The following is a 24,667-nucleotide window of genomic DNA, read 5'->3' as shown; positions in this document are numbered from 1 at the left end:
CGGACGGCCTGGAGGCTGGGTAGGAGCGGGACTGGCCGCCCCAGTCAGGAACAACGGACGCGGGTGCAGGTGGTGACCAGGTGGTTGGGTCCACCCAGGGGACTGCAGCAGTCGACGCGACCACTCTGGCGGGCGACCGCTGTAGGGGTGCCAGACTGGAAACCGCCGACGCTGGCGAGGCCGTACTGGAGGGTCTGTAGGATACTTGGAGTGGAGCCACAAGGGAGACCGGTGCTTTCGGCGGGGCCGCACCGGAGGTCGCTGATGCAGGTAGGACCAGGCAGGAAGTAGTGCGGCAGGTTGAATTGGCACAGAAGGCGGATCTGCTGCATCCTGTGCACGTGGACCAGTAGTGGCTGTGGGCCCCCGGACTGGAGGCTCTAGAAGAGGTGCTAGACAGGAGGCGTTGCATGCTGTATTGGGAGGCGTTGGACACACCGGGCCTGGAGGAGATGCACACGCCAGGTCTGGAGGCGATGCACACGCCAGGTCTGGAGGAGATGCACACGCCAGGTCTGGAGGCGATGCACACGCCAGGTCTGGAGGCGATGCACACGCCGGACTGGATGGTGGCAGGACTGGAGGCGACGGGACTGGAGGTGCAGCAGGAGGCACCAGGGCTGGAGGTGCAGCAGGAGGCACCAGGACTGGAGGTGCAGCAGGAGGCACCAGGGCTGGAGGTGCAGCACGAGGCACCAGGACTGGAGGTGCTGGAACAGGTGGAGGACTAAGCAGGTTGAATGGCTGTGAGTAAGCTGGGCTTGACTGGGGAGGAATTTGTTGTGAATGCACCACCTGAACTGGTGGGCATATGATCTGCTTCTGTGCGGTTAGGTGGTAATCCTGGGGAGGTGCTCCCCCTTGTTCTCCATATTGGAGAAGGTTACACATTAGCCATGTGTCGATGTGTTTTAGCAGTGTTCGTATTCTCCCGCCTGTCCCTTCAAGCTCATTCATTCTGCTCCTCATTGATTCGAGTTGGTCGTTGTCCTCCATCTCAGCTTTCTTCATTTCTTCTACAATGTTAGACAAGTCCTGGATGGACTTGGGGGACATTGTAGAAGAAATATGAAGGAAAATATGCTTAAAGGAGTAGTTCACCCAACAACAAAAAATATTGGGGTGAACTACTCTAAGTCTGCTGCTGCCAGGGAAACAAAACAAAACATGACTTTTACATTAGTTTTGTGGACTTTTATTATTAAAAAATACAGCACAAAACACGCACCGAAAAAAAAGGGAAAGTAAAATAAATGCACAGCGTGCAAACTTTAAAGATCTTCATACAATATTAGTACACAATTTTAAAATCTACACTTAATAAGATTAGTAGTACTTGTCATTAATGTTGGATTGTACAGTAGGACCGTCTCTCTAATGGCTCTGTACAGTTTGACTGCAGTTGAAGATCTAACTAAAATACTATATAGAAGTCGCTTCCAGCCAGTGAACCCCCAGCACACACACACGTGCACACACACACACACACACACACACACACACACACACACGTGCACGTGTGTGCGCACACACACACACACACACACACACACACACACACACACACGTATTGAGGGACATTAACTCTGCAACGATAAGACCCCAGTGCCTACCTCTCCATTTTAGAGTTTACATAGGCCAAGCACAGCACTGCAGAGCATCTTATATACATACACACATCCATCATCATTGTAGCGTTACACTGTGTTGTGATTAGAACTACTGTTACTTTCACAGGTTATTTATACAGTACATATAGCCAAACATGTCATAAAAAAGCACATCATGTAATGAATTAAAAAAAAATATTGTGGGTGCAAGCAACGTCTCAACTATAAAATAAAAGCACAAGAACAGTGTTGTTTTTGAGTCAACCGTGCACAGGTGGGGGGAGTGGTGGGACAAGGTAACAGAACAACAAATATCGTGTACTGGTCACATTTAGTCCAGTCACATAGAGTTGCTCATAAGATACTTAATCTGGCACCACTCTCAAGGCCACCTGGACAGCCAGCGTGACAGCTGTGTAGAAGTCAATAGGTACAACAAGGCACAACCGAATATTAATTTGCAGCCTGTGGGCTGTACAGGAAACTATGGAGCACTAAATGTAAGGCTGGAGGATTCATTCACTGCAATGTCATTAATCACAAGAATAGGAAAACAGTTCAACTTTTCTGACTGTTGGCTAGTTTATAAGGTGGAGGACAATTTGTGATTGGTCAGTCACACTGGTCAGTCACACCTACCATAATTATGTCCAATCTGAGGAACAATGAGTCTTAACGTCTCCTCAGGCAAACCATACTTGCCTGGGGACATTAAGACATTAAAGACTTAAAACTTGATGACTAACAATAAGTAGAAAGTAGATATATGGAGTATACTGCTGCATAAACATGCTCCGGTTCCAGCTTACCTGCTGTATACACACATTACACAGCACCAGTGGTTCACAATTCTCAGGCTTGTCACGTTTCATTCATTTTATGGGCACTTCTCACTTACGTTCTAGAATCTAGATAGTATGCCTCTGTACGGGTGTATAATTTCATTAAAAATTCCAATTAATGTCACCAGCCCTGCCAAGTCCTCCATACTGACCATAGAAAGAAGCTTAATCAAGATATTGGCTCCTTGTAATGCAACAGCAAATAAGGAGGATTAAGTCCTTTAGACCAGGGTCATAGATACCCCAGATAATGAATTAAGACAGGCTGCTATGTGTTGCATGTTTGGGGGCAGGGATGTTTTGTTAAGGGTCTGAGGAGTTTGGCGGTGGGGTGGGGCGATGTGGTGGGCTGGTTCCAGTCAAACATAATCAGATGAGAATGCTCAGTGAAGCTGCTTTTCGAGCAGTTTCCCTCTATGTGTTCTTCTAGGAACTTGGGGGGCAGGGGGCGGGGGGGGGGGCAGTCTTTTGTTTTTACACGGAAAGCCAAAACAATAATCCCCCAATCACAAGAGGCAGTGATTTGCACCGCCCCATTCATCAACCACCAGCCAATCCTCATCTGGCTCCACCCTAAACTAGCCAATTCAAACAGTAAACGGTTTAACAACAAATGGCTGACCTAAATGCTTCCAGGGAGGATAAATACCATATGACATAGTAACGTAACAAGTGTCTTGTAAGTCTAGTAGCAGGGAAGATTGGCCGCTTCGTTCAGTTCATAGGTCAAATCTTGGTAATGTCTTCATAAAAACCGATCTGCTACATTAAAAAAATACCCAGAGGTTTTCATCACATATTTCTTTTGTCTAATGTGGAATTCCTGGAGTTAAATATAATAAAAATGGTAAAAAACAACAACATATGATACTGTAGTATAGGCATTTCTTCAATCAGACAGTAGCTAGCTCTACACTTCACAAGCCTTCCTCACACTCACGCATACAGTTGTAATTCTATACATACATGCATAGCATACAGATGTACAGATGTATACGTCACTTACTCATGTCCTGAAACATACAGTATTTATATGGGAAGGGCCATCCAAAAAAAGAGAAAAGAAAACATGCATTTTAAATATGTACAATAAAATCTGTATATTGACCATCCAACTGTTTCCACACCACACTAGTATGATGGTGTTTTGTTTTGTTTTGCCTGTGAGAAAGTCCAAGAAGTAAAATTCGTAAAAGTATATGTAGGCTGTCTTCTGTAAATAGTTCATGTGGTTTGGTGTAGTTCTAGCAATGTACCAGTACCACTTTCCTTCTTAGCACCACACCAAAGCCAGGCCTTCACAGAGGAAGCGTCCATTCAATAGCCTGATCCTTCCTCCCAACTTCATTGGCTTGTGTGTGTGCATGTCGTCCCCCACCATTGTCCCTTCCCCCTTAGAGAGGAGCAATAGCAGGCTAGACAATGGAGCCGTCCCTGTTCTGGGCAGGGATCATGACGGGGATGGCACCCATGCGACTGAGGTTGGGTCCAGCCATCTTGGGGGCGGTGGGCGGGGGCAGCGGGGCGTGGCTCGGGGGCCTGTCGTAGTCCTCCGTCGAGGGGATCTTGTCGTACTGGGGCTTGAGGGCGTACTCGTGCAGGTTGGAGGGCGACATGGAGCCCAGGGACGAGCGCTGGCTGCCCACGCTGGTGAAGCTGCGTGCCGTGGAGACGCGGCTCTTGGGAGGAGGGACGTCCTCCCTGAAGAGACACAGACGAGGGCAGGGTTCAGTTTGGAGCACAGAAGCTCTGATCATGAGTAAAATATAAAGCGGTAGGCTCCTCCCCACTTCAATTTCGTCTTTACAGTTGCGCAAATTTATCCGAATATAAATTAAAATCATGTAAACATATATAGCTTGCTGCTTAGCAGAAATGGAAATAAAAAAATATTGTTGTGAACACATTACTCAATTATGACTTTGGGAGGTGTAGTTCCAGACTCTATATACTGTTAACATTTGGAGATTGTGGAATAGTTGTCTGGCTACGCGAGACTAGTGTAAATATAACGGGCCACAGGTCAGAGGTGGCGGCACAGAGTTATGGTACTTTCAGACGGGCATCGATTAGCCCAGGCGTTGTCGCCTGGATCAACAACAGGGCTGCTCATCATGAGGGGCGCGACAACACAAGTGTAAAAAAACGAGCGTGCGTGCGACAATTTCACAGGACCTCACCACGCTCACGTAAATACGCTCGCGTTGTCGGCCCTCGAGTTCTTCTCATACAGCGCATACAGGGGGAAAAAAGCAGGTAATTGAAAATGAATTACTAGGCACGTTAATCGCTGCTCATCTGAAAGGACCTTTAGAAATAGAAAGCCATGAATAAAGGGACAGAGTTTTTTTTTTATATATATTTGGGGGGGAGGGGGGGGATGGGGCAGGCTGGGATGTCTGGTCACCGCCTTCTGCAGTGGCTGAGCAGCCAGACAACCCTATCGTCCCTCTGCCACCACATTAACAACTAATAAGCAGCGATAATCCAGTTAGGAACTCAATCAAACTGAGCCTGAGGGGCCAGGACACATTTGGTACACATATTTTGTTCATACTACAGTGGTTATCGTGTGTGTGTGTGTGTGTGTGTGTGTGTGTGTGTGTGTGCGCGTGTGTGTGTTGGGGGGGGGGGGGGGGTCTTGGGGGGTACAGTATTAGTATTGTAATCCTCTTTGACCTACAATAATTGACCATATACACATGGTGGCCATTTTGCTGTTACGTAATAATTGGGGGTTGGAAAACTCTACCTATATATATATATATATATTCTTAGAATTTAATTTAAGTATTATATTTTGGATATTGCCCAAGCCTAGTTGGGATTTAAGAGCAATATGTTCAATGTTGCGTTCTTAGATACAGTACAGAGCAGAGTAGCGCTGAGTCCAGGCCCGAAAAGAGGCTCTGCATGAAAAGCCCCGACCAGAGACATGGGTTGTGTGTGTGTGTGTGTGTGTGTGTGTGTGTGTGTGTGTGTGTGTGTGTGTGTGCACGCGCATGCGTGTGTGTGTGTGTGTGTGCTGCCAGCAACAGACAGGGGATCTACAGAGCAAACAAAAGCTTTCAAACTGATTACCACAGCCATTTATTTGCGGATGGGTTAAAAAAAAAAAGAAGAAAAAAAAAGGAAACCGCTGATGGAGCGACAACCATTTTCATGGCCCAGTAGTCTGTCTGTGTGTGTGTGTGTGTGTGTGTGTGTGTGTGTGTGTGTGTGTGTGTGTGTGTGAGTGAGTGCATGTGTGTGCATAAAAGTGGCCGGATGATGACATGAGATTGCGGTCAGTGTCACAAGTCCCCAGCTGCATTTTAATGGCTGCCCATCCACACATGTGCACACGTATCGTATACATTCCTCAGACATGTTTAAATGCAACAGTTATCACTGGATTTCACTATGACGTTACATATGGGACTTTGGGAGTTTGCTAGAGTACATATTCACTGCCAAGAATTAGTACCAGTCTGTCCAGTCACAGACTGGACAAACCTGGACAGACAGGCCTTGTGGTTAGAGTGTCCGCCTTGAAACTGGGACTGGGAGGTCGGGGTTCAATCACCGGCCGGGTCATACCAAAGACTATAAAAATGGGACCCAATGCCTCCCTGCTAGGCACAACCAAGGGTTGGATTGGGGTAAGTCCCTGTGATATACAGTACTAGCGTAGGCGCCTATGGGCCTCATGGCTTGGCAAGGCGTACTACTGTCCAGTCACTGCCATGCTGTACTGTCAGGACCTGTGCCTTATTCAACCACCGAGTGCCGCACTATGAGCTTGTAGATCTGCTATTTTTGAAAAATAGCAAACCTAAATAATAGGTAAATATTCTTTCAGAGCGAACGTTTTTAACTCAAATCTTTGCTTCTGCGGGGGTCCCCGAAACAACATATTTTCAGATGGGGGTCGGCGACTGAAATAGAAACATGGGGTTTTCAAGAAAACTGTCATGATTTAAAAGACATTTGTAGAATCGTCCTCAGGTCTAAATGGGTTAAAGTTACAGAATAACAGTTCTGTATGACCAGTTGGACTGACATTACATTGAGAACATGCAGGCAGAGACAGTTGATGAAATTAGCTATTATTGTGTTTAACATTTAACATTACAAGCCCTGTAGTCCTTGGCAGCCCCCAGAGCCCCGTTTGGGAACCATTATGCTAAGCAGTCCAGGTTCCAAATGCACTCTTTCAGGTCTGAAACTCTAAATGGACCTGTAAGCGTCCATTTGGTTCCACTTGTTCTATAAATTAAAAGGTTTCAGAACCACTGAGCTAAACTACTGTAATAGTGTAAAATTCTTTGTTTACATGCCGTGCTATAGTTTTATTTCAACGAGAGCTGAAGTAGTCGCCTAGCAACTGTCGCTGTGGTCTCCTGGTTCCAACAGCTCTTTCTTGACATACTATTATCATACCGTGCCAAACCATGTTCTTTAACCACACCCGATTCCAACAACAAAGTAGAACTCTCATTAGCGTTTAAGAAACAGTACCTGATTTCATTACAGATCTCCTTCTCATACTTCTTGCGGTGTCGAGCACGGAAAAGGCAGAACAGAATGATGGCAATGATGATGAGGATGAGCAGCACTGCGATGATGGACCCCGCAATGATTCCTGCTGTGTTGGGGGCTGAACAAGATGATCAAAGAACATACGTCAACACATAAAGCTCTCACAGTTTGGAAAAGAGACTTAACTACAAACCTAAACTCATGTAACTGTAATTGTATCAATATGCCAGATAAACAATTTGATGATTCTTTTCTGATCTGTAACCCATTACAATAGCAAATACCCCCCTGTTGGACACATACATTTCTGGGTACTATTGTCTCATCAGCATGCAAAATCCATATTAGCACTGCCGTGTTTTCAACTCGTTACAATGCTATTGGCACACCGCCAAACAATTATTGTAGCTGCTCACCAACTGCCCAGAGTAAATTGGTAGTGGTTTGAATGTGAAGTAAGTAGGCGGACAGGAAGCTGGATGGGCACTCACGTAATGTTACACTGAGCTGTAGAACGCACTCATCACTGCCAACGCGATTTTTGACCGTGCAGCGGTATATCCCAGTCGCTGCACCAGATGCGTTCTTCATGTTCATGGTGCCTGCAACAGGGTCTGTAGAACAAGGATGAAAACATTCACATTCACTGAGGAACTCATGTTTGCATCTGAACACAATAAAAATGTTGTATGTTTGTATGTTCTTCTCACGTAACTCATTGACATTCTTATTGAAGGTAACAGCATTCAGGTAGTATCAGAATTTAAATATCTTGGAATCACACTAGACTCAAACTTGACATTTAAAAAACAGATAAAAAATGTAGCCAAAAAAATCAAATTCAATCTATTTAACTTCCGACACATAAGACCATATCTCACAACAGACGCAACTAAACTCTTCATGCATGATATGATTTTTTCACGCATAACATACTGTTTCACAACCTGGTCACAGACAGATCAGTCAACGTTGAAATCCATTGAATCACTTTACAAACACTGGACCAAAAGCCCAACCGTTGCCACCATTGCCATATAGTTCAAAAGTACAACTTATTTACTTTTGACAGCTTCAAACATTTTGCAGATGCTTGTCTCATTTTTTAAATCTTAAATGGACTTGCACCTCCACCACTGAAACAGTACATAGATCGAAGGGACAGTGGTGACAGAGCAACAGGGGCAACTACCAGAGGAGACTGTGACGTGCCAATCAGACGTAGTGTGTTTGGTAAAACAGTCTTCTCTGTTAGAGCCTCCCATCACTGGAACAGTCTCCCAGTCAGTCCAGTCATCTGCTGTACTAAACAAGATGACACTAATGGACATTAGCCAGACCCCCAGCAAGCGCGGGTGACATTTAAAAACCTGGCGGATTGAGAAGCAATTTGTTTTCTATTTATTATTACCCAGAACAGCAAAGGCTGGCAGCAGCTTGGTGTCAGTGGTCTTCTCCCAGGTGTACTGCAGGGGGTGTGTGCCCTCACTAGATGTGCACCTCACCACAACGTCCTTGCCCACCTCCGTGGTGCCTTCTGCGTAGCACCTGGGCTTGGACGGCTTCACTGTGGAGAGATGACAAGTGGAGGGGAGGAGAAGAGGAGGGGGACATTAGCTACAGCAGACAGACACAGGTGGACCCATTAGCTTGGACCGACACAACAAACACAGACACCATTCTATCTCAACCCACACACACACCTCACACTCTCATTTCTCAATCTCTCACTCCCTGGTGGCGCAGGTTGGCGGTTGTGTGTGTGCGCGCACACACACACACACACACACACACACACACACACACACACACACACATGTAAATGTATATGAGTGGTTCCTGCCGTTGACTTCCAACTTGCTCATCAGCATCGAGTCATCAGCATAATGAGAGCCATAATCAGGGTAATTGATACAGCTGCTGTCATTACAGGTGCTGTCAGTCAAGATAATGTGGATTGAAGAAGAGATGTGAGCCATCATGCGTGTCTGCATTGCATAACACAAACACTCAAAGTGAACGGAACTCCACATGGGGGAAAAGCTAACATGCACTGGGCAGACTCGTCCTTTAGCCAGTTCTTAGTGTTGGCAGGAGATGGGACAGGCATGGAATTCTAAACCAGTATTCTAAACCAAACACACCAAAATGAATAACAGAGCAGTTCCAGTGAAGTGTGTGTGTGTGTGTGTGTGTGTGTGTGTGTGTGTGTGTGTGTGTGTGTGTGTGTGTGTGCCTGCCCTTTGAATTGAATTGTGTGTGTGTTTTAGGCATGTCTGCGGAGTGTGTATGTTACCAGGCAGTGCTGACATCATCACGGCGTTGTAATGAGCACTGTAATAACAAAAAGCCCTGGAGCTGAGCAGGGCTTGCTGGGGTGGGGGCTGGGGTGGGGGGCTTAGCAGGCAGACGCGTGTGGATTAACACCAGACAGACAGCTCTGTCCTGTGGGAGCACTCCCACTAATCTAATCTAGACAGGGGTCAGGATGGAGGGAGAGAGGGGAACAATTAAACGAGTCCTGAGCGGACGATCGGATGGAAGGACGGAAACCTAACTCCAACAAACTGCTCTTTCGCCACTGACCGTGTACTCGGCTCACTATCTACACGCCCGCCCGCACGTGCACACACACACACACACACACACACACACACACACACACACACACACACACACACACACACACACACACACACACAATAAATGTCAGCCCGCTGTGACATTTTGAATGCCTCTTTAAAAGGTGAAAGTCAACTCGACACATCCCTGGGCTCTGACATGCAGCTTCTCATATTAGCGGTGCCGTGTGACGTGCAGATTTATATGTTTGATATGAGGAAGAAAGATGAGGTCAAAAATGGACGGAGACTACAGAGGTTGGAGAACCACCGAGAGATAAAGGGACGAAGTGGGAGAGCGAGAGAGAGACCGAGATAAGGGACGGCTGTTAGAACATAAATGGATAGGGAAAGGAGATTTATAGGTTGTACAAGGCTATACTGTGGCCAAGATAAGTGGAAAGGGATAGATGAACCATGGTAGTCGTTGTGGTTAGGATGTGGTCATGACCAAATGGCCAACTACTTTCGTTCAGTCACACTGGGTTAATGGTACAATTTCAAATAATTAATCATGCCTGATATATGCTGTCGTATGGCGGCCTCAAAAAAACGAAAATAGCCGACTTATAAGATCACAACGCATCGCATGCACAATGTGTTGTGAGCTTATAGATCAGCCATTTCAACACTATTGTATGACTAAGTATACGTGGCCATGATGAGGAGCATTTGGACTGAGCTCCCTTTAGGTGAGGGCAGAGCTGAAGTGACTGGATACAATGTGTATGGATGAGGTTCAGTTGGAGATGGTGAGCGGTTGTGAGAGCTCCTGACGGGGCCTATTGAGTACACCATTGTGGACTGCAGGTGGGCCCTTCTCCTCCGGTTATCTTCACTGTCTGTCCTCAGCCAAAGACAATACACAACTGTGGAAACTAGACAACCCCCGCTTGGTTCTTGGACTTTTGTTTGAGTGACCTTGTGTGTTACACCTTGATGCCGGTACAGGGCGGGTTAATGGCAACGTTTGTGACGTGGTATAATGTTATACGTATAATGTACGTATGGGCCAGTGTACGGTCTGATGTGCGTGGGCCTCACCCACCCATTCTTGTTCTGTATATTGTGATAACATCAACCTGAAGGTAAAACGCAGACCAGGCAATATGTGAACCCTTCCCATCATAGTTTCACGCTGGAGGCCAGAACACCTAACTGCCCCAATAGGGTCAATACCTAGCAGCATGTCAGGCTCTGTAGCCTCTCTTCGTGTCTCTGCTCTCTACACATACCCAATATATGTTGTACTTAGCACATTTGGGGAACATTATGTTTGGCTGGTGACTCGTGTGGTGACTAAATATTTTGAAGATTTCGTATCGAAATGGCCTTGTGTCGGAGGCGGCAACCAAATGTGAATCATGAGGAAAAAAAGGGTCCCGCACACTGTCTTCACTTATAGCAGTAGTTTTATTCAGATTCAGATAGAGATGCCTGATCGTTTAGACCTCTGAATAAAACTACTGCTATAAGTGAAGTGAAGTGTGCAGGACCCTTTTCTTCTTCTGAAGATTTCGTATCAAAATCACTCCAACTTTCATTGTTTTGATAACGTAGCGACTCCAAGGGTAATGGCAGGGTCTATTTAACCAATGGTCTCTGCTAAAAGTCACTGGACATTAATGGGCACATTCATCTCTCATTAGAGCCAAGACAAGAGTTTAGTGCTTAGAAGTGCAACACAGGACTGCTAAGAAACTGGATTGTTTCCAACAACCCCTTCCTGGTTGAGCTTGTCGGTGCAGTACAAGGACATCCACACAAGTTTTAAAGAACGATGTCATGTCAACAATGCCGATATGCAAGTTGACATTTCTAAATCTATAGCACCTTCTATAAGGGAAACTGGTTCCGTAATGACAGTAATTTCAACCTTGCGCCAACTAAGCTGTGTCTTATGCAAATCCCAGGCAGGAAGCAATTAAATGTTCGACATGGATGAGTCACTTGCCCGAAACACCAAGGCCTCAGTGTGTGTTTGTCTAGGGAGTGAAACAGCTGGCTTACACAACACCTACGATGTACTGCAGCAGTCTGTTAAAAAAAAAAAAGGTCAACATAAAACGTCCACCGTTTTGTTTAGCTTTTTTAATTTTTTGGAATATCAAAAATATTCAAAGATGGCAAATATACAAGCTTGCAGCCCTGCATGAAGTGACGTGCTGTGAGGTTGTTGCTTTTTTCTCAAATCTAAAATGAGATGAATGCTTTCCTGGTTAAGCACACTTTCAAAAAATGAAAAAAGACACGAAGTGTTTGAAAAATCTTCAAAGTGTTTTGAAAATGTTTAATTAATATTATTGTGTTTAATTAACACAACTATTCTCTGGGGGTCCCTGGTACAAAACATTTTCTGATGGGAGGAGAACTACTGATTCTAGAAGGCATTTGGCCTCAGATCTAAATGGGTTAATTTTACATGCCCATGAAGATGCACAGTAAAGCGAGGTAAGCCAGCAGGAACTGAAAAGTATCTGATCAATGCCATTGCCTTTCCCCTAGGCCTAGAACATACTGTACGTACATTTGTAAAGGAAATAAACTAAGAAAGGTTAGACCCAGGGTTTTTAGAGGTGAACAGCTAGTGAATTGTTTCTTGCACACTGCAGTCCAGTTCATGTTTCCTCATATCTGTCTACAGAATATACTTTGGTGCACTATACGGTCTAACAAAAGTTGAAAAGGTTTAAACAATATTGTAAAAAGAAAGAACAGCAGCTAGGGTAGAGGCATGCTATTTGAGTTCCTCAAGTATTTGTTATTCTGTTACCTTAATCTGTTCAAGGTTATGGTCCCACCACTCCTGTGCACGGTTGTTCTTCTTTATTTTATATTTGAAACGTTGCTTGCATCCACAATATTTTTTTGTATTCATTACGTGATGTGCTTTTTTATGACATGTTTGGCTATATGTATATTGTATAAATAATCTGTCAAAGTAACTGTAGCTCTAATCACAACACAGTGTAACGCTACAATGATGATGGATGTGTGTATGTATATAAGATGCTCTGCAGTGCTGTGCCTGTGCCTGTGCGTGTGCGTGTGCGTGTGTGTGTGTGTGTGTGTGTGTGTGTTTTCTTTAATCACCAGAGTGGAGCATTCTTTGTGTGTCCTGACTATATTAACGGTTGCGTCTAGGGCTGCAACTACCAATTATTTTCATAGCAATTATTCCATCGATTACTTTTTCAATTAATAGAATAATCCTGAAGTGCTTTTCCCCCCATATATGAACAAACCATCACAAAAATAATTCAGAATCACTTATGCCCTACAGTATTTTATACTACATACAACAGTATGATGGAAAATAGCTAAAATAGTCCGTTGTGGGTTTGTAGATTAGCTATTTTTCAATGGTATTTAGCTATTTCTGGTAATACATTTTATTTAAAGCGCCAGGCGGGTTCTTAGACACCCCTGGTTACCCTTCCCAGGCAAAAATTGCAAATATCTACAAATTGAGGATCCCGTGACATGGCTGTTGAACCGGAAGTATTAGCCGATGCCGTTTCAGCGGGTCAATCTAGCTGCATGAAACTAGCATGGAGGACGCTAATCTGCTAAGCGGAGCATCGCGCTAATTTGTTATTGATCTCTTAATATGGTACTTCGTGGCTCGCCTCATCACCTCATCTGAGCCTCGATTCGGAGATAAAAGCAGCTAAAGATCGCTGCCATTACGGGACTCTATCTATGGAGCTTGCCTCGCCTCTATGGGGCGTTTCGTTGTTAGTTATTGACAGTTTCAAGATGGCTGCGTCCTATATGGTAAATATTAGCATGGTCATTTTTCTGTGCTTACACCCTAAAACGTAATGACGTAACAAAAATAATTATTTATTTATCATCATTTAAATCCATTAGTTAATAACTGCTGCACCGCTAATTGCTTCCACTCACCCATGACGGTTAACAGGATCTTCTTGCTTTTGATGCCAGGGGCCTTCTTCACCTTACACTGGTAGGTGCCTGTGTCGGACGACTTCAACCCCGTCAGGTTGATGGAGGCGTCTCCATTCTTGGGGTCGGCAGAGTTGAAGTGGGCACGACCCCTCAAATCGATGTGGTAGTCCTCGTAGGCCCTGTCGCCCGCGTACAGGATCACCTGGAGGTGGGAATAGAGACAGAGAGAGGAAAATAAAAGTGACAATGTTTATTGAGAGTGGGACTTATCGGTTTACAAAAACACCAGCCTTCTGGGAAAAGAAAAACAAGAGAAAGTAGACCTTGAGATGACAGTATGATCACTGAGAACATGGGCCTGCTCACTGAACCAAGCAAAACAAAGAGAGAGAGAGAGAGAGAGAGAGAGAGAGAGAGAGAGAGCGAGAGAGAGAGAGAGACAGACAGACAGTGCAAGTTATCTCCCCAACGCCCTTCAGTCTGGCAGCCTGTGTGTGCTGTACTGCCCTTCCTCTTCTGCCGTCAAAGCTTGGACATGGTAGAAACAAAGCCACCACTGTGAAGCAAAATCAACACCTGCTGTGTCAACAACAGAGCCAGAGCTCTGCTAGCGGCCTAGCGCTAACCAAAAAAATAAATATAATACCCACACACCCCTGTGTGAATCTGTCTGCCACTTGAAGTCAAGAAGGAAATACCAGGAGATGAAGGCCAGGTGGAGCTAAAAGCTCTCCAGCAGGTCTGAAGTTGAACACACAAAACAACCAAGCAACTAACCACAAAAAAGGAGGGGAAGGAAAAAAACAATAATGAGGAGAGTTCTAATTGTCATAAAAAGGTATTTGCAGAGGCATGTTCTACACCATTTCCATGGAGACTTTCATCAGGAACCCATCAGAGGAGGCAGAGTGCTCAAAATGGAAGGGGGGAGCCGGGGAAACAAAAGACAAATAGCAAGTCAGCGGGGGGTTCTGGTGTGTGTGGGGAGTGAGCCTCGTTCTGGAGGATTGTGCCAAGTACAAAGAGAGACGCTGCATATATACCTTAAGCCCTGAAATCCATAGTGGGTCTACATTCCACCCGGTTCACAAGGAAGACAAGAGAGATATCCATCAATCTTTAAAACGTCAGCAGTAATAACACTGAGGTATAAGAGCGTGGAGGGCAGGAAATTAAACTGCCCCGGGCTCAGGCAGACCAGAACTCTACCTCTCAGACGAAAACATTTAAGACCCTGTGTGCGTGTGTGTGCGTGTGTGTGTGTGTGTGTGTGTGTGTGCGCGCGCGTGTGCATGTGGGGTGTACTGTACATGGGTAAACACAAAACTTTGGAAAAAGTCCCAGCTGCGCAATAGCCTTGCGAAACGATGAATCTTATTCTTGACAAAAGAAATACCAAAAAGGTCAGATGACAAGACAAGCTGACAAGTTTGGGAGATTATTGGCCAAGTGTTAACTTGGTTAGTTGTTGACATTGAGCTATATATGTACAAATGATGTCACTACAAGGGCCTGTTATAAGTGCCCTTGTAGGCAGTTGTGGTGGAGAACAGCAGAATAACATTGTATTGAAAATAACATGTAGGATGTACGCAGCATTACAATCCCTCCACCTGGCCTTCTGTGGGCAGAACACACAGAGCGGAGGTAAAAGACCTCTATTGTTGAGACAAGGAGGCAGCACAGGTGGACACTCAGAATCAGAGGAGAGGTGGTCAGGGTTATTTCCATGGGGATATGTAAAGATGAGGTCATCGCCATGTGTCACTGTTGCCCTGGGAGAGGATGAAGCAAGGGGGGGGGACTTAATTTGAGAGGCAAAGCAGAGAGCAATGACACCTGTACAGTACTCGCCACAGCCTGCCTGCCTGCCTGGCTGGTTTGTTGGGAGGGAGAACACTGTTGTTGAGTCTTTGTATTTCTGCTCCCAGAGGTATTTAACTGGAATCACTCTGGACTGCCACAGTGACACGGTGTATGCTTTCACAAGAAGTGGCCGTGCAACCAACCTGATCTCAAGGTGAAGGTGGAATTGTTGCCTGGAAATGAATTCAGTGGTCTTTATCGTTGTAATGTAGCTGGAGAAAATACAGCAAGGCATGTCTATAATATCCAAGTGCAATCATAGCGGACGTGTGACAGCCGATCAAAATCATTTCCCCTCCATACTGATAGCATTAGCACTGTATGCCCAAATCCTTGAGGTCCTTGCACGGGCACACATAAATTCATGTCTCAATATCTTCAGTACATAAATGGCTCAAGTTCACTCAAGCTCACAACAGATGATTATGTGACATCATGGAAAGCAATCAGATTCTCTTAAGTAGTGTAGTGAGTGAATCTGTGTCCTATACTCCCACCATTCATATTTGGCTTTAATAGGCCTGACCTTGATTACCGGTAGTTAGTTGAATAGTCGACTAATCGATCAAGGAGTCTACCAATCTCCATATTCTCCAATCTCAGTCAAATCAAGAAAAAACAATAAACACCCCGGAGGCTATTATTTGCCATTTCTTCAGACAAATTTATATTCCTTTGAATGACAGTGTCCTGTGCCAAAAATAGCAGATCTACAAGCTCACAACGAGTCGCGGAGGCGACACTTGTAGCTTTAAGTCTGCTGTGAGGGTAAATACAATACAGAGGGGTATAACCTGCTTTCAGCCAATACATAGCCCAGCCATGAGAGCCAAATGCAAATGACTGTTACTGATGGCATGCCTGGCATTTTTCATTTCTGCACAACAAAGCAACTCGCATTAGCCATGCTTCATCAGACCCCAAAAGACTCTCATGATATGTGGGCTATGTCAGATGAAGAGAGCGACGGTTTCCCACTAAATCTAATTATGAACAGCATGAAAGCTCAGATTGGGAACATGTGTTTTAATATTGTAATGAATGAGGGTGCGGGGGTGTGTGTGTGTGTGTGTGTGTAGGGGGGTGTACTAGTGCAAACACAGGCCGTCAGTGGATTTATTTTGTTGCATCTCGTGAAGCTGTAGACAGATTTCACTTGTATGCGTTATTGCGTTTACATTACGGTATAATCTTTTTTATACATAATATTTGACGTGGTAAAAGACCTGGCCAATATATCATTTTGAAACAATCCAAAATATGGGTCCCATCCTATCTATCAGTACCATTATAAACAGATCTAACCCTGACAGTTACAGTATGATGAGTTCCAGACTTGGCCAAGAAGTTGCAATCAGACATAAATGTGTGCATGGTCGGGAAGAACACACCATCAGCTCTGAACTCAGTTCTCCAATGTGTAGCGATAAAGCTATAGTTATTGGGTGTATTGTACAGCTGTCTTGACGCCATGGGCTAATTCTCCTTAATTATTGCACGGTTGGACATAATTGCTATTCGTTGGTCTTTAAAGCACCATTCTGTCTGCATTCACTCCACATGAGCCCTAAGAGCCAAGGTTGAAGATTGTTTTCAGGGCATCTCGGCCCCTATGGCTATAACTGTAGTCTTGTTCCTTGTGTCCTTGTCCAGCCTAGTAGCGTTGGTCTCAGCAGGCCAGTCTAATCCTACTGGGCACTGTCACATATATTAAGCAGCCGCTCAGAATTAACAAGTCATTAATTACGCTGCACGTGACTTCATAACAGCAGCACACTATGAATGTGTGTGTGTGTGTGTGTGTGTGTGTGTGTGTGTGGGGTGGGGGGGGGGGGGGGGGGGGGGGTAGACAAAACCTAAGAGGTCATTGAGAATGATCCCATGCACAGTGGGAGATGCCTGTCTGGAATGGCTTAAGCCCGAGTTATACTTAGTCGTATGCCGGTGTTGTGCACTCGAAATAGCCAATCTACAAGCTCATAATGCGTTGAATTGCACTGCATTGTGAGCTTGTAGATTTTCTGTGTGCTACACCGGCATTCAACAAAGTATAAATGAGGCAAGCCGCATTAGCGACATGACGTCTGAGAGTTGCATTTGATGGGCTGCAGCAGATGAAAAGGGAGAAAATAATGAACCATGAAACTGGACTTCATTTACTAAAGGGAAGGAGCTCCCACTAGGGAACCACCCACACTGGAAGCTGCAATTACTTGACGAATCATGAAAATGCAGAAAAATAATCAAAACAGAGAACAGCATGGGCTTCACGATATAAATCATTAATAAAGATTAAAGAATGATGAATGAAGAATTTTTTAACTTCTCCCACATAACTAACAAATAGCAGGTACCTTTTCAAATAGAAAAGCAGGTCGAAAACAAATTGGTGGGTACAAAAAAACGCCCCTCTATGGCACAGTTTCAGAGAAAAGAGCGCAGAGGGCATGGTAGATGGGTCAGTGAAAGAGAGAACAAGGTGGAGGGGTGAGAGAAAGAGATGAGGGCCCTTGAGATAGAGTCAGAGAGAGAGCGTAGGAAGAGAAGGATGTGGGAGAGTGGTGAGTGATGGTAGTGGAACAGGCTGCTGCCTCTGGTCTGAAGGCATGTGATGGCAGAGCCGATGGATGAGGGAGGGCCACCAGGTTGGATTGTGATGACACAGCTAGTGCTCGTGTTTCCGACTGTGTGGCTCTGGGATCTCATAGAAACACACACACACGTGGCTCAGGTTACCTTTTACGTGTATACATAACTGCCCATTCACAATAACACATCCGGGGATTCCGCGCCCTTGTACAATTATATGGCTGGCTATACCATTTCATCTCTTACATAATGTGTTTTGTGCCAAACCACACACACTCTGTCCATATGGGATTTATAAAGCTTTAAACCCATGTAACAAGTTAAACATTAACTGCTGTTTTATAGCCCGCTTTGAGGAGCGTATGTGAATGTTTTTTCCCCCCAGAGCCCTGTGTGCGCACGTGGGCTCTGGTGTGTGCACACACACACACACACACACACACACACACACACACACACACACACACACACGAAGAGTTCCATTCAACTGGCTAGAACACTGGCGGAAGAACAGAGTCCAGTTTCATCAAACCTGCTCAGATCTATGTTCCAGTAAAAAGAAACTGTAAAGCAAAACTAAATGAAATACCTGAAACCCCACTGACAATGACCACTTTCACACGGCAGCCATGGACACTGGGCTCACTTACTTCCTGGACTACATGTTGTCTCAGTAAAGGCTCATTCATAGTCTGGATTTTCGGTGGTAAGCTGACCACCGGAGCTGAAATAACGTTGAGCGGTGGTGAGTAAAAACAGAGAGAAGGGCTGGGGCGGTGGCGGTGGTTTGCTCTTCACCGTGGCTCGTGACGTCATGTTATAGTTCGGTGGTCACCTCACCACCGAAAATCCAGACTATGAATAACGCTTTAGACAGCCCTCCCTCTATCCACAAGGAGGAGCAGTGCACCAAAGCATTATGGGAATTGTAATCCAGGAAGGAAGTGAGCCCAGTGTCCATGACATCAGAGACACTGGGCTCACTGCTAAAATCTAAAACCACATATTACACACAAAGATCCCCAGGAAAGTGTCCCTTTAACTTCTGTGGGGAACATTATCACAGATGTGCCACCACCCACACACCTCCCCAACATTCCCAGAAACGTACCACTTTTTCATCCTTTTGGTTGTCGGAGGGCAGCACGCTCCATTCAATGTCCAGCGGTCCAGTGTCTTCGGGGGCCAGGGTGAAGTGGCAGTCCAGCTTGGCACTCTGGCCGCTAGCCCGCTCTATGGTCGTCTGCCCTGTTGGCGTGATCTGCAAGCCAGAGATCACACCTGGATAGACAGGAAGGAAGGAAGGAAGTATTTAAAAGCTGTGGCATACGGTCGGACACATAGACCAACATCATCGACATAGTAAAGAAAAGTCCTGATGTCCCGGTCCCGGGACCTCCCCCCCCCCCCTTTCCTGAATAACAGGAAAAAGGCTTGTTTAGTACAGTGGTTCTCTCAACCTTTTCCATTTCAAGGACCCCCAGTTTGATATGAATTAGCCCACGGACACCCGTCTGATACTGTTTTTATACTATGGCACCCTAATCTACTCCTAGAAAAGGTAGTGTGCACGTGCGTGTGCGTGTGTGTGTGTGTGTGTGTGTGTGTGATCTTCCTTTAATTTGTTAATTGCATGGTAATGAATAAAGAAAAGTTTGACTGTAAATATCGGTATTTATCAAACTGTTTCAATATCAGCCCTTAACCTTGAGGGAAAAAGATAATGATGTTGCTTGCAATATATCGTCCAAAACTGTTACTTTTCAGGATTCAAATTCTAAAATAGCAAAAGTAGCATTTCTACATGTTCAAAATGAGTCGCTTCGCGCCGCGTTTCGAGCTTGTACATCTGTATGTAAGTAGGGCGTTAATTTATGAAAAACAGGAAAAGGTTGAATATGGAGATAAGGTTTCTGCCCGACAACAGTGACATATACTGTAGCAACAAATAAAATGTCAGATGCGTTCCCAGATTGATATAACAACGTATAGGTGTCTAAATGTTAAAGCAGAGCATGCTTTGACTGTAATGAGATTCGAGGTAGGAAATAACATGATAACTGATACATAATATGAATGCTGTGCCACATAAAGCTGGTGTATCATGGGATTGCCATAAAAATGAGGAATGTGTGTTGCAACAAAAGCTTGTGATGATTATTTTATAAATGTGGGGTTATGAAAATAAAAAACATTTTTCCCCTGTAAAATTAAATTGTGGACCTGTGGTTATGAATTGTTTGAATCAGGTGAAAAGCTAGTTTTTTAAAGATTGGCAGCGTAGTTCCTACTACCTATTATAAATATATATAATTGATGATACAGTGTGAGACAAAGGGAATAAAGCAGTGCTCAATGAAGGAATGGCAATGATGACACAAAGTTCTGCAGCCTATTATCCAACTGGAGGAGCTGCTTAAATGGTTATTCTTAGAGCGAATAAACACAATTTCCTGGTGACATTCTGGGCTAAGATTCTCTGTTCAATAAGAGATTTAAGCTGCAGTGAGGAACACATCAGACCATAGAGAATAGAGTTGTCACATGTAGCCTCGATACACACAAACCCTTTTGACAGCCCGCCACGTTCCTCTAATAGACAAGGGGTGGGGACAGCTTTTAAAAAATATGATGTTGTCACAACGTGCTGCTGTCGATTTCCGTTGCCGAGGCAAAATTATGCTAAATGCAGCAGAACTGTGAAATACTCATCTATAAACAATGAAGAGGCAAAAGTGTTTTTCACAGCAGCATTGTGTATATATGCTACATAAAACATGAAAATCCATGGCCTGTGTGAAACACAGACATTCAATTTCAAGTAAAGCTATAGTGTAAGTGTTACATTTTCCCAAAAAGAAGGAGCTTTACAACCACTAAACAGCTCACAAAAAAGCACATGCCCTCGTATGTAGGGGCACAGCGTGCACACACACACACACACACACACACACACACACACACACACACACACACACACACAGTTGAAAGTGCATCATGTGCGATGCACTGTATCAGATTCTGTATAAACTAAGTAATGTACAGACAGTCAGACAGACAGAATATCTAGCCATGCTGCAAACTGAAAAATGAAGTGAAGATGTTACATACTAGGCACAGATTTTCCTCGTTGAGAGACAGGGCGCTCGTTTGACGAGACACTGATTTTTCATCCAGATTCTGTCTTTACAGAGAATGTTGAAAATGTTATAAAACCTGTATCGCAGGCTAGGAACAGGATGTTTGAGGCTTCAGGTGACCCGTCTCTGTCCTCTCATGACCTCCGGTTCAGCACAACAGCTCACCTCTCCCAGGACTAAATAAAAATGAGCTGAACCCACACACAAAATGCACAAAGGGCACAGAAGTCTCAGTCACACCCACTATTGTTGAGCCTAGTAGCCTGCGAGCAATTGATACGGTCACAGAACTATACCCCACATAGTTCTATTCCCCTACTGTTACAACTGCAGCTGGCTGATTCATCCCACTGACTCTGACAGACGCTCTTGATGAGAGCGATCCATCGCCTTGAGCACAAAGTGAGAGCAATAGCCAGCATTTGAAACAAACGGAGATATGTGTCCGTCAACGTCAAACAGGATAGCGAGTTTGGCATCTGTGTGACAGGAAGCCGTTTCAATCCATCAAGCAGGACTTTAAGTAGTGGGGGACTTTTCTGCAAACAAGTGCAGAGAAATAGGAGAAAATTATGTAAAAAGAAACACATTCAAATGCATTCAGCTGGAACCATTTATCAGAGTTATCGTCTCCCATGACCTGTTTGTTATGAGGTGATTGTCCTGTCTCCCTTCTAATCAATGACACACTTGTGACCTTGGGACGCATTCATCTGTACTACAGTATAGAGACATGTCATCCAATCTAAGCCACACACTGGGGACACAGAAACGTGCCATTTCAGACTGCCATCTGTTCCACTGGCTTACAGCTGTGCAAATTGTGAATCTGCCCGTGATGGTTCAGGTGAGACCTGCCAGGCCTCATTCACACGTATCAAACACCATCAAACTAATGTTTGGTCGTTTTTGACCAAACATTTTTGTTTGATCGTGTTCTGTTCGATTGTGTTCTGCCCCTCCCCCCCATCAAACAAAAATGTTTGGTCAAACCATGTGACTCCCATTGTAAAACCATTGTGGTGGCCATAGAAAAACAAAAAACGACCAACCATTTGTTTGATGGTGTTTGATACGTGTGAATGAGGCCCCAGGGTGAGGAAAGAGATTGCACACGAGTGATCTAATGCTGATTCAACACTGACGTCAACAGAAGGAATTTGTGTCCGACTAATCCAGCAACTGCTGACTCTACACATTAAAATCCGGAGAGTTTATTAGGAGTGCAACTAATTGTCAAATTGGTCAAACCAATTGATTTGATCACGTTTAAATATAAAAAATAAATTGGGGGTGGTGGAGGGATTTAAATTTTGTTTGTGTGAAAAAAGAAAATGTCAAAATAGTTTGTGCGACAATGTTGTATAAGTAGAAGTATAAAATGGGGCTTAAGTGGTTAATCAGACTAATTGATATAGTTGATAACAAATATATTAGAATTGTTTCGTACTGATTCGTTGATGAAAAAATACAAAAGAGTATAACAAATTATGAATAAATAAATACACCCTTCTTGATTACACTCCAGCGTCACATCTCAAAAACCAAGAGCAAGGCATTCTGGGAAGATGTTGGGCTAATATTTTGACTGCAGCGAAGCAATTAAGTAAGTAAGTAAAGGGACGCAATTGCATTGAATCGTCACAACAAACTAGCAAAATAACAAAGAGAAATTCAAGCATTCAAATCATTGGGATGACCCACATAACCTCGGCTCTCACATTTAACCAGGCTTTTACATTGATAGATCCCCCGCTATTGAAGTTATTTGTGAGCGACAGACACGCACCATTCCTTTATGCTTGATGTGAAAGCAACCAGATGGCCATCCTATTTATGCAATTCAAATTATAATAATGGAAATTCCCTGCAGAAATCCCTTTCAATTTTATCATTTTAAAACGGGCAATAGAATGAGACTATGTGGAACTGTGGAACTCGACTGCTGAGACACAATTTCCATGTAATGAGTGAGGACTATTATGTTCACGCACTAGTAATAACTCTGGGCAGCAGAGTAACATAACCCAGTTGGGACACAAAAACATGGTTAGTTGATAGTTAATGATTAAAACTAAATACACACACACACGTAAACCATAGAGCATGTGACTTTGGAGGGGGGGGGTGGAGGTTATCCACTGTTTCAAGTCTGTGGAACAATGAGAGTGCTCCATATAATCACTGGGTTGCATGAAATGTCCTCCATTCACTTTATTTAGAGTAATGGCACCACTGGAAAAGGTAAAACTGGAGTGGCCTTCCTCCCCAAAGGTACTACGGCAGGTAAAATAATAATTGCTAAAGTCAAAAGGGGTTCCTATGAAAAATTAAGCTGCTGGTGCACGTACATGCAGGTGCACACACAAAAAGGACACATACAGACACTGAGCTAAGGTTGTGAAGCACACACATGCAATATCATTGAGCATATATAAACTGACTGACATCAGTTGAGTGAGTATGTCCATCCTAAAAAGTAAGCGACGCACATGTGTGTGTGTGTGTGTGTGTGTGTGTGTGTGTGTGTGTGTGTGTGTGTGTGTGTGTGAGGGGGAAGAGCAGCAGGGGAGGTTACACTGCCTAATTAAAAAGCCTTTCTTGCCTGTGTCTCTGTTCAACAAGAAAGTTTTTTTCTTTCCTTCGACTTGCTGCCTGACACAGCACATCCCGCCGTGGTTGCTCAGAAACGGGAAATGAGCAAAAGGAATGTTGGGGTGACACCATAGAATCCCAACCCCCACACACACCCCCATCGCCCTCACACACACACATGCACGCACCCCTGATTACGGTATGCCAGTCCCCTGGGCCTCCAATTCTCTCCAGTCCTGCTGATTGTAGACCTCTTTGTGACCACACAATGGGGAGTGAATCCTGTCTCCTGGCAACCGATACTACTGAGAAGACTGCCACGCCACTTCAGAAACATCACGAGAGAGAGTCAGGGAAGTGTGTGTGTGTGTGTGTGTGTGTGTGTGTGTGTGTGTGTGTGTGTGTGTGTGTGTTTGGAGGGGGGTAGAGGAAAAGGTTAAGTAGGCAGGGATAGAATTGGGGTGTTCTTAAAAAGGTGAATTGGCATGTCATACTCAGAGTCTTTGTCATAGGGCCCGACTTCAACTGGAATTCAGCGAGGCCATGTTATTAATCAGCGCCATACCAAATAAATACATGAATCTGAAAATGTCTAAATGTATTCTCTGCAATTGTTTGGTCTTGTGGCCATAAGGACTCTGTTGTTGTTCATTTCTGAGGCTTCCAAAAGATATATTATAATATTAAAAATCACACCCGTGTGAAGTGAGGGGTGCTAATATATTAAAGTCTAACTCATGTTGCTATGATTAGGTGATGTAAAACAAACGGTGACAAAACAAACATTAAATTCTCTTTATTGTTAATGGCATTTAATGTTTGTGTTAGGGACAAGATGACGTAAAATGTCCCTTCATTGTCAATGGCGTTTTTGTGGCTTTCGCCTTTATTTTATATTTTTTATGGAGGGACAGACAGGACTATTGAAGGGGAGGAGCCAAACCAAGTTACTGTCTCTACACAAAAATGAG

General features: G+C 44.4%; 1 protein-coding gene across 1 annotated transcript in view; it reads right to left on the bottom strand.

Annotated features, from left to right (window-relative positions):
* Positions 1-1,179: 1,179 nt before the first annotated feature.
* Positions 1,180-24,667, bottom strand: part of cxadr (CXADR Ig-like cell adhesion molecule) — a 43,635-nt gene continuing 20,147 nt past the window's right edge. Inside the window, exons 2-7 of the mRNA XM_080779693.1 lie at positions 19,073-19,242; positions 13,504-13,708; positions 8,385-8,540; positions 7,465-7,587; positions 6,953-7,091; positions 1,180-4,153 (exon numbers count right to left, since the gene is read on the bottom strand). Coding sequence (XP_080635819.1) covers positions 3,868-4,153; positions 6,953-7,091; positions 7,465-7,587; positions 8,385-8,540; positions 13,504-13,708; positions 19,073-19,242 — 1,079 coding nt within the window. The 3' untranslated portion in view covers positions 1,180-3,867. The remainder of the gene's footprint in view (positions 4,154-6,952; positions 7,092-7,464; positions 7,588-8,384; positions 8,541-13,503; positions 13,709-19,072; positions 19,243-24,667) is intronic.

This window comes from Protomyctophum bolini (assembly GCF_963924005.1).
Source record: "Protomyctophum bolini genome assembly, chromosome: 13".
Taxonomy (NCBI): Eukaryota; Metazoa; Chordata; class Actinopteri; order Myctophiformes; family Myctophidae; genus Protomyctophum; species Protomyctophum bolini.
This window is presented reverse-complemented; position numbering and strand designations above follow the sequence as displayed.